Here is a 15260-nt window from a genome sequence, read left to right as displayed (position 1 = left end):
CAAATTCTATAATATTTACAACTCTTCATCGAGTTATATTAAATAAACACTAGAAACTATTTCTATGTTTATTAATAATTGTTAATTCTAATACAATTATTAAGAATTTGTTTAATAGGATCTTTTGATCTGATAGGGGTGGAGAAAAGTTAAGAAAATTATGCAGTTCAACGATCTTTTATATCTAATGAACTCTGGATAGTATTCAACTCCACATATACTCTATCACACTTAGAGAATCATGATCTTTACAACCTTTAGGGGTGGATCATAATCTCTATATACTTAGGGGTGGAGTTTATCCACAATACCCTATATGTATATACTTAGGGGTGGAGTCTATTCCATAATTGCCTATGTAACACATATTTTCTTTAAACATGGAAGTAATATAATGACTTAGCTATTATCAATATAAATCCTTGATCTTCATTGTATGTTCCATTTCGTTTTACTATTGTAGTAAAAGTTTGATACCTATGAAAGTTCTTTGATAAAGTTTCACACTACCTTAATTGAGTGGGAGAATTTTAAAAATTCTATACCCATATTCATTAGGTTGATACTTGTGATAGGTGTTTTTCCCGGAAAACAGTCAAGATTTCTTTTCAAGGGTTCTTCTTTCTTTCAGTTCCTAATCCCCTTTTCTTTTATGTGATCCTTCTTTATATATCCTCTACGTCTTTTTTGCTTGCATGGGTTATTTTTATTTTGCCCTTATTTTGCTGACACGTGTTCTTTTTCTTTCATTCTTTTTGCCCTCTGCCACGTAGTCATGTTTTAATAGCTTACCTTTCTTGCTACACGTGTTAGCACCTTTAGTGGATTTTTTAGAGTTATTATTCTTTCCAACTTAGGTGTTGTGTCCGTCGGCATTACAGCCATGAATTTATTAATTTCATATTTTGCGCTTTAGTTTTTCTCCGTCGGCGCTCTCAGGTATTTCTTCCGTCGGAAGGGTATCCAGGTGCCTCTTCTGGTCCTGCTATACTATTTTTCCTTAGTCAATCCTTGGTCCGTCGGCGTCTCTTTCCTTTCTGTTCCTTCTTCTGCTTCCGTCGGGATTCCCTTTACTTGCTCCCTGGTTTTTGGCATTTTTCTCCTTTTTGTCCGTAGTGTCCCCTTATGGATTGACAATTGGTGGTTTGGTTACATCGGGTCGGGCTTATATTTTTGTATTCTTGGGCTTGGGTATATTTATTTTAATGGGCCCTTTTAATGTGGGCCTTTTAGCAGTCCTTTATTTTGTTGCGCCATTTTATTTCTAAGTCCAGTTTTTCCCCCCCAAACACTACTCCCCCCAGTTCCAATTATAGTTTTATAATCTGGTACTGTCCCTGATAACTGCCTCAGCAGTTTTAATGTCAGTTTTTGTTTATTATTATTGATTTTTCATCACATATCTTGTTTAGTGTATAGTTCCCTAATTTTGAATTTTTCAACTTCTTAAGGAGTGGCGGTTACCCTTGATGTGATGGTGGAACCTCGAGAACCGTTTTTTCTTATAAATGCCCTATTAGTTCCCTAACCTCCCTCTGTGTTTTGGCGGCGCACTCTTGAGTATAAGACTACCAATTTCGAAAATTCACTTCGTGTTTTTCTCTCTGCTGCTCGTTTCAACTTCTCTGTGTTAGATCTTGCTGTCTTCAGGTATATATATTATGTTTCTCTATTTATCTTAAGTTTTATTTCTTCTCTCTTTTTTTTTATTCCTTTTTATTTCTCCCTCTCTTTTTTTATATCTTCCTTTCATCCTTACCTTCTTTTCGTTCATTTTTACCCCTTTTGTACGTTTTGTTTTTAATTGTCGTGTATATTTTTTGTATTTTCATCCTTCTGTTGTCTTCCCTCTCATTTTTCTTCTAGGATCCTCCCCTTTCTTCTACCCTATTCTTCTATTTCCCCCCTTTTAGTCCTGGCACTTCCTCGTTTCGTAAGGGCAGTTTTCTTCTTATGGTTAGCCTTTCTCCCCTCCCCGTTCTTTTTCTTGGGTAGGTTTTGGGTCTTGATTGTTGTTTTAGCGGTGGTGTGATGTCGAATACGGATTGTCCAGGTGTCTCTCCTTCGGTTTCTGATTCTCTTTCCTTGAGCATTGCTCCTGGATTTGTCGAATCATTGTTAGTTTCAGATACTCCTCCTATGGAGACTGAAAATGTTGAAGTCCCCGACGACCCGGATGTCGAATGTTTAGGCAGCGTATCCGTTATTCCCCATTCTCGTTCTAGAGGCGAAGCGGGCGTTAGTGGCCAAGCAGCCCCGTCTGAAGGGGTTACTCTAGCAATTCCCCCGTTGAAGAAGGCCAAAAAGAAAAAACATGATCTGGGTAGTTCTTATCCGGACGTTAGGTCGAGTTGTCTGTCGGTCCTCACCCAACGTGAGCTCGATTCCTTAGTTTTGTCGTGTGGTTTTCCGTCGGGGGTCGAAGTTAGGCTTCCTAAACAGCACGAGAGGGCGGATTCCTCTCAAAATGAGTGGGTATGCCTACACTCATACTGGTTTGAGTCGAAGATTAGGCTGAGGTTGCCCATTCCTAGACTTATTAAGGAATTTCTTATACATTATTCACTTGCTCCTGCCCAGTTACTCCCTAATGTGTGGGCTATTCTTTTGGGTCTGATTGTATTAGGGGATTAGGCGGGCGTTCAGTGGGAAGTGTCCGACGTCATCCACTTCTATTTTTCGATGGAAAAAGAGCCAGGGCGTTATCATCTTCGTCCTAGGAAAAGTCGCTCCTTGTTGACTGACTTAGAGACTTCCCATAAAGGGTGGAAGGAAAAGTTCTTTTTCGCCCGGGGTCCTATTGAGTTTGTTTCCGACGATCCTACGGCCCCATTTATTAACCGGAGCTGGGGGGCTCCCGGTAATCTCCTTATCTCTATTACTATTTTTTGTTTGTTTGTTTGTTTTTTTTTTATTTTACCTCTTTCTTCCTCCTCTTTTCTCCCATTCTCTTTGTTTACTCTTTGGCTATTTGGTTATACTACTTTCTATTGCCGTATGCAGATTTTTGTGTATTTTTCTCTTCTCTTATTTCTTTTACCTAACGGCGTATTTGGTGTTGACTCCAATGGGAGTGTTTTTTGTGCAGCTGTTGCCGATAACGAGGAGACTGTCATCGACGATATTTTTACTAAGAAGGTTCAGAAGGTCATAGCCTTAGATCCCAAGTTTCGATCAATCAAGTTTCTTCTATCCCGTGAGGCCTTAATCGAATCCTCCGCCTGGCCTCGCGAACTCAGAATCCCCCTTGGTATCCCCATTCCTTATCCTCCTTACTTTATTTGGCCTGATTTTTTAAAATGTGCTTTAAGACACTTAAATCAAACACCTAAGCCACTTTTGATAGAGTTTTCTGAGGATCACTCCCGCCTTGCAGAGACTTACCCCCATCACCTTCCTAAAATGAGGCTGTCCGAGTTGACCATTGAGGAGATTGAGGCTCAGAATGCGGCCCGTCAGAAGAGGATGATGTTGAAGTCCCCCAAACGAAAAAGCAGGGCGAAGAAAAGTAAGGGAGTAAGGGTTGAGGAAAATGCCCCATCGAATCTCGGCATGTCGTCTCAGCATGACTCAGCCACTGAGGATGCCATTGGGGCCCTGCTTAGCGCTCTTCCCGAGGTCTCGTCGGGCGTGGGCGAAGGTGAAGGCAATTCCGAGGGGCTGGCCCCGGCGGGAGCCTCCAATTTAGGGCATCCTGGTCGGGAAGGTTCCTCTCAGCCTGAGATCCTCCCAACAGCTAAGCCGGGTCTTCCATCCTCCTCTCCTACTCGGACCTCTGCCTCTCTCCTTTGCGTGTCGGCGTCTTCCCAGCTCGCCCTTTCTCCTGCTTTAACTCTCCCTACATCCTTTTCTTCCGACTGAGGCTCCCCGCCTCTACCCAGTCATCCCCCGCGGGTGTCGGCTGAATGGGACGAGATTCCCGCCTTCCGGATCAAGAAGGATGTTCCGTTCGAAGAATCGGCTGAGAATTATTTCAAAACTCTCCTTGATGCCGTCAGAAAACCTGATGATGATTTCTACATCTCCCACAGGCGTGATTCTATTTTAAAGGATACTGCCATCTCGGGAATAAAGGTATTTTACTATTTTGCGTGTACCTCGATCCGTTTTAGTTTTTGCTTTACTTGCTATTACTCATACGTATGTTTACTTTTGCTAGACGGCTTTGAGATGTGCCCATGCTATGAAGTTCGCCCCACAAACTGATAGAGAGAGGGAGAGTTTGGCCAAGGGCTATTCTCGCTACAAGAAGAATTACGAAGCGGTCGTTGCTGCGAAGACGGCTGCTCTTACCAAAATTAGCGCTTTGGAGGTCGACGTTAAGATTTTGAAGAGCAAGGCCGACAATCTTGAGTCAGAGAAGAGGAGCTGGGACCTTACTCGGTCGACCCTTGAGTCAGAAAAGGGGACTCTAAGCGGCAAGGTAGCCTCCCTGGAAACTAGTCTGTCAGCGGTGAATTTGGAGAAGGGCACTTTGTTGCAAGAACGTGATGCTTCTCGTTCTGAGGCTGAGGCAGTGAAGGACAAACTTTCTTCCTTGAGTGGAAAGTTGTCCGAAGTGGAGAAGGCGTCGGCTGAGGCCCAAAAGGCTCTGGTTGCTGAGAAGGAATCCTTGGCCAAGGAGGTTAAAATCCTGACAGTCCAAGTCAAAAAGGCGTTCCTTAGCGGGAGTTATCAGTTGTCCTTTAAACTGTACTCTGAGTTTAAGGAGGGCAATCCGATGCCTGGAATCTGGACGAATTCTTTGCGAAATACTCCGAGTTTAAGAAGGATGAAGATTTGGTGGATTCTTCTTCGGAGTTCGACGAAGGCAGTGGGGGCGAGGATGACGATAGCGCCTAAAGAGATGGGCGGGGATATTTCCCACTAAAATTTCAATAATTTCCTTACTGTTCCCTTTTTATGCGTGTATGACAAGTTTTATGGACAATTTTTTATCGTTATTATGTTGTTTTATTTTTTTTTATTATTGTTTTTGTTCAAGGAAAAATTTATGGAACAATCTTTTTATTTATGTGTTTCGTTTATTGTTTAAAGGTTTGTAAGGATTTTTCCCATGGATTTATGTTTTAATCTTATTTTCCTCATTATGGGTGTTTACACGTGGGAGAGGGGGTGGTATTATATTCATTTATTATTCATTATTATTATTATCTTTTTCTTTTTTTTTTATTGAAACGTTTTGACACCTGGGAATGTGCATTTATTGCCATTTAATGCCTTATATGTAGGCAAATTTACCTTTCCGCCTTCCACTTGCCCTTCCTTGGCCACCTTTTGTGTTCTATTTAAACCAACACTTCCTTTTGTTCATGGTGTCTTTCTAGCGTAGCTTCCAAGTTTTTCTTTTGATACGAATACATTTTTTTTATATATATATCCTTTTTCCTACCTTAGAAATGTCGAATCCCCCAGGTTCTCCTCTTCCTGAATCTTCAAGAGGAGATGAGTTCCACTCTGACGTCGGGGATCGATCCCCCCCCCCAAGTCCCTCAATTTTTTCACGTTACTACCGGCCCAGTGGCGAAGCTATTGTTGGTAGGATGATGAGGCTTATAGGGCTAGGCGCAACGATGCGTCTTCATCTTCTGATGAAGAATGGTTGCAGAATTTCTTTGAGAATGAGGGACGTAACATATCTGCTACCACTAGGGTGCCTGCTGAATTCCATGCTCTTCGCCTTCGTGCTGAGCGACGCCGGGATAACCGTCGGATGCAAGCTCGGAACCGACGGGCCTGGGAGGAGGACTTGGATAGGGAGTGTTTAGCTAACGAGAGGCGGATGGAAGAGTGCTTAAGGGAGGGTGTTCCTTTTTACCACCCGGGCTTCCCCACGGGCTGCCGCCGTTGTCTGAGGAGGGTTGTTCGAGGGTCTATTGTGATCCCTGGTTCTCTGTGCATACTCTGTTGGAACCATCCCGACCGTGAACGTTTCTAACTTCCTAAGTTTTAGGTTTTGTCAGATACTTGTCAACTTTGTGTGTAATTTTTGGCTGTATTCGACTGTTGTTTAATATGTCTTTCTATTCCTCCTTTTTTTTTATGTAACTTGTATTTGCAATCCTTGAATAGACTTGCGTTTATTACTCTCGCTGTCTCTTCCTATGCCTTATGCCTACTTTAAGTAATGTTGGGGGAGTTATGGCTCCCTCAAGTGTATTTATTGTCTATCATTTATGCATATAATTATTCGAATCCATTCCAACGGGTTTTTTTTTAAAAAAAAAATAATAGGGTGTTTTGGGAAGTGGGACGACATATATACTCCTTCGAGATTTGAGTACACGTGCTTTAGTTGGCACGTGTTTTTTTTTAAAACAACAAAGTGGTGACTCTTCGTTTCTCCCACTTTTTTTTATGGTTATTATTTTGCATGTAATTTTGTATAAATAGGCTTCTCGTTGAGTTCCTTTTCTATCTCAGAATATTCTTCAACATTCTTTTAGTTTTCTGGGTTAGTTTGACTGTGTTCTTTGTTTTTCCTTCCTACATTATGTCTTCTCTACCCAAAAACCAGATACCTTACTCAAAAGAGCCTTCTTCTTCTAACATATTCTCAGTATTGCAGCCATTGGATCCTGCAGTTCTTTCCTTGAACCCTTTTTCTAGCTTTCGTCATTTCGAGCCTACTACACTTCCTCCATTGCATTTTTCAGAGATTTGCAGCTGTCCTTGTTTTGAGCAAGCTGCATTGGGCCTCGGAACTTATGCTACTTCTCGCGTCGATGTTGCACCACCTCTGGCTATGTGTCCTTTCGCTATTTTCCTCCCATATTGACACCGGTTGAGGCTGCTAAGGAGGAGCTTGAAGTATCAGAGGGAAGCTCGACTCAGACAACGGCGGCTTATTACCCCGAGATTGAGTCTACTGCCCAATCCGAGAACTTCGAAGAAGTCCCTGTCCCAACGGATATTTCCCCCTCGGCTTTCTCTATATCTGCTTCTTCTTTTCCTCAAGAGTTACCTCGGGTGGCATCCGAGATAATATGCCCCCCTTCTTTTTCCAATCGTCGGGGGTGGCTTGCAATGCGGAGGACGTTTCAGTAGAGGGAGAATTTCTCCGTGTAGGGGGTCTCCTTTCCTCCGCTTCTTTTTTATTTTCCTTGTAGGTTTATGTCGGCACCTTTTTATGTTTTGGGATTGCAGTATGTAAATTTTGTAAGTTTATGCCGTCGGCGGTTATGCAGTACCCTATTTTGTACGGGCCACTACTCCCCCTAGTTTTTTGAAAATAGAGTAAGCACTCTCTTTTCATAAAACTTTCTCTCTTTTTTTTTTGAGAGGTGGGGTAGTGGACTTTCTGTTTCGTGTTCTTGCTGTACTTTATTAATGATAATTTTAAATTCTGTTGTTTCTCGACGTGTTCTTGTTTGTTCATATGCTTTAATTTTGAATGGAGTTGTTGTTGTGTCTCTTTTTTATGTTGTACTTGTTGATTGTCCTTTTACAATTTTTTTGTGCCTTGTATATTATCGTATCGAATGGTCTTACCCTTGCCTTTTGTAAAAAGGTCTTTTATGTTGCCTTTCGTGAAAGGTCTTTGCATTGCCTTTCGTAAAAGGTCTTTTTTTGTTGCCTTTCATAAAAGGTCTTTTTTGTTGCCTTCCGTAAAAGGTCATTCCTTTTGTTTTTAACTTGGACAATACTTTCCGAATTCCCCTCATTTTTATTTATTTTGAAGAGAAATTTTGATGACAGTTTCCATGTACTTTGAAGTGCCCAACCTTTAATTTATACATAGAATTTCTTGAGGTACCTTGCATTCCAGCTTCTCATGATGTCAGCTCCGTCCATGGTGGATAGCCTGTACGCCCCCTTTCCCGTCGGGTTTACCACTTGGTACGGTCCCTCCCAGTTGGTGGACAATTTTCCCGCTCGGGTTTCTTCGGTGTTTTGAAAAACTTTCCGCAGGACCAGTTCCCCCGGGAGGAAATTCCTCGGGCTTACTTTTTTATTGTATTGTTTTGCCACAGCGGAGCAGTAATTCTGCATTCGGGTTAGGGCGCGCTCCCTTCTTTCTTCGATTTCGTCGACAGCTTGTAGTCTTAGGGAAGTATTGTCTTCATCACTTAATTCTGACCGTAAAGTAGGTACTTGCGTTTCCGTCGGGATAACTGCCTCCATCCCGTATACAAGTGAGAACGGGGTCTCGCCCGTACTAGTCCGTGGCGTGGTTCGGTTGGCCCAGAGCACACCGGGCAATTCTTGGGCCCATCTTCCCTTAGCACTTTCAAGTCACTTTTTGATATTGCTTATGATGACTTTGTTTGACGACTCCGCCTACCCATTGCTCTGTGGATAACGGGGCGTGGAGAATATGAGTTTGATTCTCCATCGTTCGCAGAAACTTCTGAATTTGTTGCTGATGAACTGGGAGCCATTATTCGCTACAATTTATCGGGGCCCAAACCTGCATATTATGTTTTTCCAGAAAAACCCTTCTACTTCTTTGTCCTTTATTTGAGCGAATGAATCGGCTTCAATCCATTTTGAGAAGTAGTCAGTGAGGGCCAACATGAATTTTTTTTGAGCTGGTGCTGTTGGTAAGGGGCCCACTATATCCATTCCCCATTTCATGAATGGCCACGGGCTTTGGATGGTGGTTAGCTCGGCTGGGGGGGCTAGGATTGAAAGAGCATGCTTCTGGCATTTTTCACAAGTTCGTGAGTGAGTTGAAGAATCCTCATGGACCGTGGGCCCGTAGTACCCTTGCCTTTGTACTCTTTGGGCGGTCACCCATCTGCCAGAGTGGCTCCCACATTCTCCTTCATGTACTTCTGCTAATATTAGTTTACCTTCCTGTTTTGTTATAAACTTTAAGTATGGCCCATGGTAAGATCTTTTGTATAATTGGTTCCGAAGTATAGTGTATCTTGATGCCCTTACTGTGATTTTTCTTGCTTCCTTGGGGTCCGTTGGTAAATTATCGTCCCTCAAGTATTCGAGAATAGGCCGCCGCCAGTCCTCGACCGTATCCGTCGGGATCTCTGCGCATTTAATTTCCTCCTCCGTTGAAATGTTAGGTTCCAGGATGAAGTCAAATGGTATTGTTCTCGTGATGTGGAGGGGGGAAGAGGATCCCAAGCCAGCCAAAGCGTCGGCGTGCATATTCGCTTCACGGGGGATTTGACTAATTTGGAAGTAGTCGAGAGTCGCGATCAGTTTCTTTACTTCAGATAAGTATCTGGCCATCTTCAATTCTTTGGCTTCAAAATCTCCTTTGACCTGCTGGACTATCAACTGAGAATCTGACTGGACTAACACCCTCTCGGCACCCATTTCCTTCAGCAGTTTTATCCCGTGGATTAGAGCTTCGTACTCAGCATCGTTGTTGGTAGCTCGGAAGCCTAACTTTAGAGACTGTTCTATCATTTCCCCGTCGAGCGATAGCAATACTATTCCCACTCCGCTTCCTCTGATATTTGAGGACCCATCTACCTTCAGTAGCCAGTCTTTTCCGGCGGATTCCTTCTCGGGTAGGATAGGCTTTGGGGTTATCTCGACCAAGAAATCCGCCAGCGCCTGCCCCTTAATGGCTGTACGGGGCAAGTACTGTATATCAAATTCACTTAATTCTACACCCCATTTCATTAGTCTTTCGGATACCTCTGGCTTGTACAAGACCCGCTTTAGTGGGAAAGACGTCATGACCGAGATTCTATGGCATTGGAAGTACGGCCGAAGTTTTCTCGCCGAAGTGACTAAGGCCGATGCTAATTTTTCGATTATTGGGTATCTTCCCTCCGCCCCCGAGAAAGTTTTACTGGTGTAATAAATTGGTAACTGTGTCTTCCCTTGTTCCCTTACCAGTACCGAACTTGCGGCAGACTTAGACAAGGAGAGGTATAGGAGCAAGGTTTTGCCGGGCTCTGGCTTTGAAAGGACAGGAGGCGTCGTCAAGTATTTTTTCAAGGCCTCCAAGGCCAGCAGGCACTTTTCGTCCCACTTAAACTTGCGGTTTCCCCTTAGCAAGTCGTAGAATGGAAGGCTTCTGTCTGAGAGTTTCGAGATGAAGCGGCTTAAGGCGGCTATCTTACCTGTTAATTTTTGGATGTCTCTCACGGTACGGGGCTGTCCTGTCGCTTGAAATGCTTCTATTTGGTCTGGGTTCACTTCTATCCCTCGTCGGGTTACTAGATGACCTAGGAACTTTCCCGATCCTACCGCGAAAGCGCACTTGGCTGGGTTGAGTTTCATTGAGTGGGCGAGGAGGATCTGAAAGCATTCTCGTAGATGATCGACGTGGTCGGCGCCATCTTTGGATTTCACTAACATGTCGTCGATATAGGCTTCCATAGTAACTCCCAATTGTTGGGCAAACATCTTGTTCACCATTCGCTGATACGTTGCCCCGACATTTTTAAGCCCAAAGGGCATCACCTTGTAGCAATATGTCCCCCGCTCAGTGATGAATGATGTTTTATCCCGGTCCGGAGGATGCATCATTATTTGATTATACCCTGAGAAAGCGTCCATGAAGCTCATTAGCTCGTGCCCCGCGGTGGCGTCAATTATCATATCAATGTGCGGCAGCGGAAAATTGTCTTTTGGACAAGCCTTATTTAAGTCAGTGAAATCTACACACACTCTCCACTTTCCATTTTTCTTGGGAACTACCACGGGGTTGGCGAGCCAAGTTGGATATTGTACCTCTTTGATGGTATTGTTTTTGAGCATTTTTGCAACTTCGTCATTTATTGCCTTGTTTCGATCCGTCCCCATTTTTCGCCTCTTCTGTTTGACCAGGATGTAGTTCGGGTTTACATTCAATCTATGAGTAATGACGGTCGGATCTATTCCGGGCATGTTTGAGTGATCCCATGCAAATACTTGGACATATTCCTTCAATAATTCTATAACTCGATTCTTTCGGTCTCCGGTAAGTCCCGTGCCAATGTAGGTCGTTTTTCTGGGTCTGTTGGGTGTATGGGTACTTCTAGCAACTCCTCTACCGCCGATGATCGTTCTTTCGCCGGGGTCGAGGAGTTGATTAATTGCTATAACTTGTTTTTGTTCCTCAAGGATGAGGAGTAGCATTTGCGGGCCCCCAGCTGATCTCCTCGGATCTCCCTTACCTCACCCTTGCAGGGGAACTTAATTACTTGATGGTAGGACGACGCGACTGCCTTCATTGCATGAATCCACGGCCTGCCGAGGATGGCGTTGTAGGCCGACGGGCAATCCACAATTAAAAATTTTACTAATTTGTTGACTCCGTTCGCGTAGACGGGTAGTTGGATGAAACTTCGAGCAACAGCGCTTTCACCGGAGAATCCTACTAGTGTAACCTGGGTGTCTTGGGCTTTCAAGTCTTCAATTTCCATTTCTTTCAAAACCCCGGGGAACAAAATGTTGGCAGAGCTCCCAGTGTCGACAAGCATGCGTTTCATTCGAACATGAGCAACGTCCAAGGTGATGACAACAGCATCGTCGTGGGGGTGTTCTAATTCAGAGGCTTCCCCTCGGTCGAATGACAAGAGCACGCTAGGGCCATGGCTGTCAATTGACGTCATAGCCCTTACTGATTGGACCCGTCGGGCATGGGTCATCGAAGCCCGCACTGAATTCCCACACAGGTCTGACCCTCCCGAGATGACGTTTACAGTTTTCTTAATGTACGGCGGAGGGGACTGATCCCGGCTCTTGGTACTCCCCCATTGGATGTGGAGTGCGATGTCCGAAACCAGGCAGTCCCGGAAGAATCCTTCTTTTACCAGACGGTTGACCTCTATCTTCAGCTGCCTGCACTCGTAGGTTGCATGGTCGTGCTCCACATGGAAAGCACAATATCGCCCATTATCTCTCTTGACGGGGTCTGTGGTCATTCGTGGGGGCCATTTGGTTTCCTTCAATCCCTGCAGTCGTTTTATCAATTCAGTAAGGGTAATGGTCATCCGTGGTAGCTCCTCTTCTCCCCGTGGGGCGTGCGGCTGCACCGCCTTGCCCATGCTCATCATTACTGTCCCTCAGGAGTTCCTTTCGTTGGCCGAGCGGTTGTCAGTTCTACTATGAGGCCGTACAGCTGGTGTCCGATTCTTAGATTTGAAAAGGAAAGTATCTCCCGATGCCAAAGTTTCACGCGACACTTCCTCATTGTGCCGCTTCTCTTCTACTTCCAAGGCCACGTATCCTCTCGCCATAGTCAAGGCCCTTGTGAGGGACAAGCCAGGCTCCACTATGATCGCCTTCTTTAATTCTGAACCATGTATCAATCCCTGCATTAATGCTTTTGTCGCCACTGAATCGGTGCATTTCGGGATACTGACGTATTCCTCGCTGAACCTATTGATAAAATGTGCTAGGGGTTCGTCGAGGCGCTGGTGTATTAACATTAAGTCCGTATCCACCTTGGTGGTTCGCACACTTATCGCGAAATTGGCCTGGAATCTTAGGATGAGATCCTGGTAAGAATTTATTGTGCCTGATGGTAGGTTGTGGAACCAACGCAGAACTGGCCCTCTCAATCCTTGCGTGAAGGTCTTGCACTTGATTGCTTCCAAGTCCTCTAGTGGGACGGAGACAGTTAACATTTTTTGCTCAAATTGACATACGTATTCCGAGGGGTCTCCTGTCCCATTATACTCTGGTAAGTTAGGGGCCACGTAACGCTGAGGGGCTTTTATGCGCAGGATGTGGTTTCCGAAGGGTGAAAGGGTTGACCCCTCCATCCGAGCCCATTCGCTGTGTACTCCCATCTGGCCTTTTGCTTCCAATGCTATCAATTTGTTCCACATCATTTCTTGTAGTCTCTCCGTCTCTTTACTCGCCGCTGTTAGCTTTCCAACAACCGTTGGATCCATAATTCGCTTTTGGGGTGTTGTTCGGAGCGCTTCCGCTTCGGTTATCTCTTCCACCTCGTCCCTCGTCCTTCTGGGCTGATCCCTGTGGGGAACTAGGGCTTCTTGAGTCGCTAGGTTTCCTTTTTCCCCCATTTCTTCATGCATGCATCGGATATTATGGTTGCCTGAGAGATCGTTATTATCAGTGTGATTTTCCTTCTCAATCCCTCCTCCCATCTGGCAATTACCAGTTTCTTCCGCTTGCGGTGGTCGTTGGTATCCTTCGAGGACAACTTTCATCTGTCCATTTTCGCTCTCAAGCCTTTGTATATGCTCCTTTTGAAGGGCAATTTCCATTCCCTGGGTTGCCATTTTCCCTTCTTGTTGTTTCAGCCTCTCCAGGATCTCTCGCCATGGCGGGGTTGGGTCCGTGGCGTCTTCGCCTGTGTCGACAGTGTTCTGCGGTGCTCCAGGGTGGTTGTCTGGGTTATTTTGGAGAACGAGATCTTCCTGTTCATTTGCCATATCTTTTATTGATTATCTTACGAAAATGTTCTTTTTCTATAAAAAAGAAGTTTCCCACAGACGACACCAAATTGTTTTCGATAGAAAACAGTCAAGATTTCTTTTCAAGGGTTCTTCTTTTTTTCAGTTCCTAATCCCCTTTTCTTTTACGTGATCCTTCTTTATATATCCTCTACGTCTTTTTTGCTTGCATGGGTTATTCTTATTTTGCCATTATTTTGCTGACGCGTGTTCTTTTTCTTTTATTCTTTTTGCCCTCTGCCACGTATTTATGTTTTAATAGATTACCTTTCGTGCAACACGTGTTAGCACCTTTAGTGGATTTGTTAGAGTTATTATTCTTTCCATCTTAGGTGTTCTGTCCGTCGGCATTACAGCCATGAATTTATTAATTTCATATTTTGCGCTTTAGTTTTTCTCCGTCGGCGCTCTCAGGTATTTCTTCCGTCGGAAGGGTATCCAGGTGCCTCTTCTGGTCCTGCTATACTATTTTTCCTTAGTCAATCCTTGGTCCGTCGGCGTCTCTTTCCTTCCTGTTCCTTCTTCTGCTTCCGTCGGCATTCCCTTTACTTGTTCCCTGGTTTTTGGCGTTTTTCTCCTTTTTGTCCGTAGTGTCCCCTTATGGATTGACAATTGGTGGTTTGGTTATATTGGGTCGGGCTTATATTTTTATATTCTTGGGCTTTGGTATATTTATTTTAATGGGCCCTTTTAATGTGAGCCTTTTAGCAGTCCTTTATTTTGTTGGGCCATTTTATTTCCAAGTCCAGTTTTTCCCCCCCAAACAATAGGTACTTAAGAACACTACTGAAAAGCAAATCTAACCATTCACATGGATAGGTATAACTTGTCAGAATTATGAGAATAAGATAAAGAACTCTAGTTCAGTCTATTCGAATTGCTTGAACCAAGAATTCTTAATCCTCAAAAATTTTATGGTATCTTAATTTTGATTACTTAATCTCTGGCATGTATTTCTCACTTCAAATACTAGTCTGCTATGTTGATGACTTAGTCTTAACTTAAAGTTTCAGACTAATACAAAAGTCACAACTAGATAACTCTCCAAACAATAAAGAGGTTAAAAGTATTATTTACCAGACATCTGCTATTGAGTGGGAGCTATCTGAGATGTAATCAAATAAGGAACATTAGAAGATATTCAAGAAAGATTTATGAAAGTGATATATATGTTAGATATTAAGGAACTGTGTATTAGTTGTCCTTGTATCTCACCAACTCATTTCGAAATTCTTGAGATGGTGGTAACTTTGGGGGTGGAGGAGTTATTCTATAATAATTCAAGCTCTACCAGAGAAGATTTATAACTTTGTAAGTTCAAGAATACCAGAAAGTTATATTACTGAAGAAAAGTCTACAATGTATTATCTCAATTACATATTTTAAAATATGAGAGATATGTCTTCTGTTTATTCAGATGTACTTTTAAACAGTAAAGATTTCAGTATCCCTTGATGAGTAAAGCATATAGTAAAGGACGTTTCATAAGTGTATTTATGAACTAGTTTCCAGAAGTTTGGGTGGATTCAAATATACTACACTTGATCTGAAGATCAAGACAGTAGATTGACCTATTTGCATACTTTGTTTTATGTTACTGCAAGTGGGAGTTTGTTGGGTTTTATGCCCTAAATAAAAGTCTTTACAATCGGATTAGTTATCAATAGAAGAAATTTGAAGTGATTTATGTTTGCATGAATTTTACATGCTAATGGTTTGATATGTTTAATTACATTTACACACAAAATCAGTTAAATCAAGATCATATGTTTATTTACAATTACAATATCGTCAACATAGTGGAATGTGATTGTGATCGTATGAATCAAAAGACTAAGTCCATGTTTCATCAGTGTTTTGGATTTACACTAATGTGATAATTAGCGATGATGTGTACTTACACTTGGAGTAAGTGTTATGTTCTTTCCAGGAGAT

The 15260-nt window shown here is 43.2% G+C and overlaps 1 protein-coding gene across 1 annotated transcript; it reads right to left on the bottom strand.

Moving 5' to 3' along the window:
- Positions 1-10997: 10997 nt before the first annotated feature.
- LOC115713502 (uncharacterized) lies at positions 10998-11957 on the bottom strand. Its single transcript, XM_030641985.2, has one exon. It carries the CDS (start codon positions 11955-11957, stop codon positions 10998-11000), a length of 960 nt encoding a protein of 319 aa, XP_030497845.2.
- Positions 11958-15260: the final 3303 nt, after the last annotated feature.

Source organism: Cannabis sativa, chromosome 4, assembly GCF_029168945.1.
Source record: "Cannabis sativa cultivar Pink pepper isolate KNU-18-1 chromosome 4, ASM2916894v1, whole genome shotgun sequence".
In the NCBI taxonomy this organism is placed as follows: domain Eukaryota; kingdom Viridiplantae; phylum Streptophyta; class Magnoliopsida; order Rosales; family Cannabaceae; genus Cannabis; species Cannabis sativa.
The sequence above is the reverse complement of the archived record's forward strand: the minus strand, read 5'-3'. Positions and strand labels throughout refer to the sequence as shown.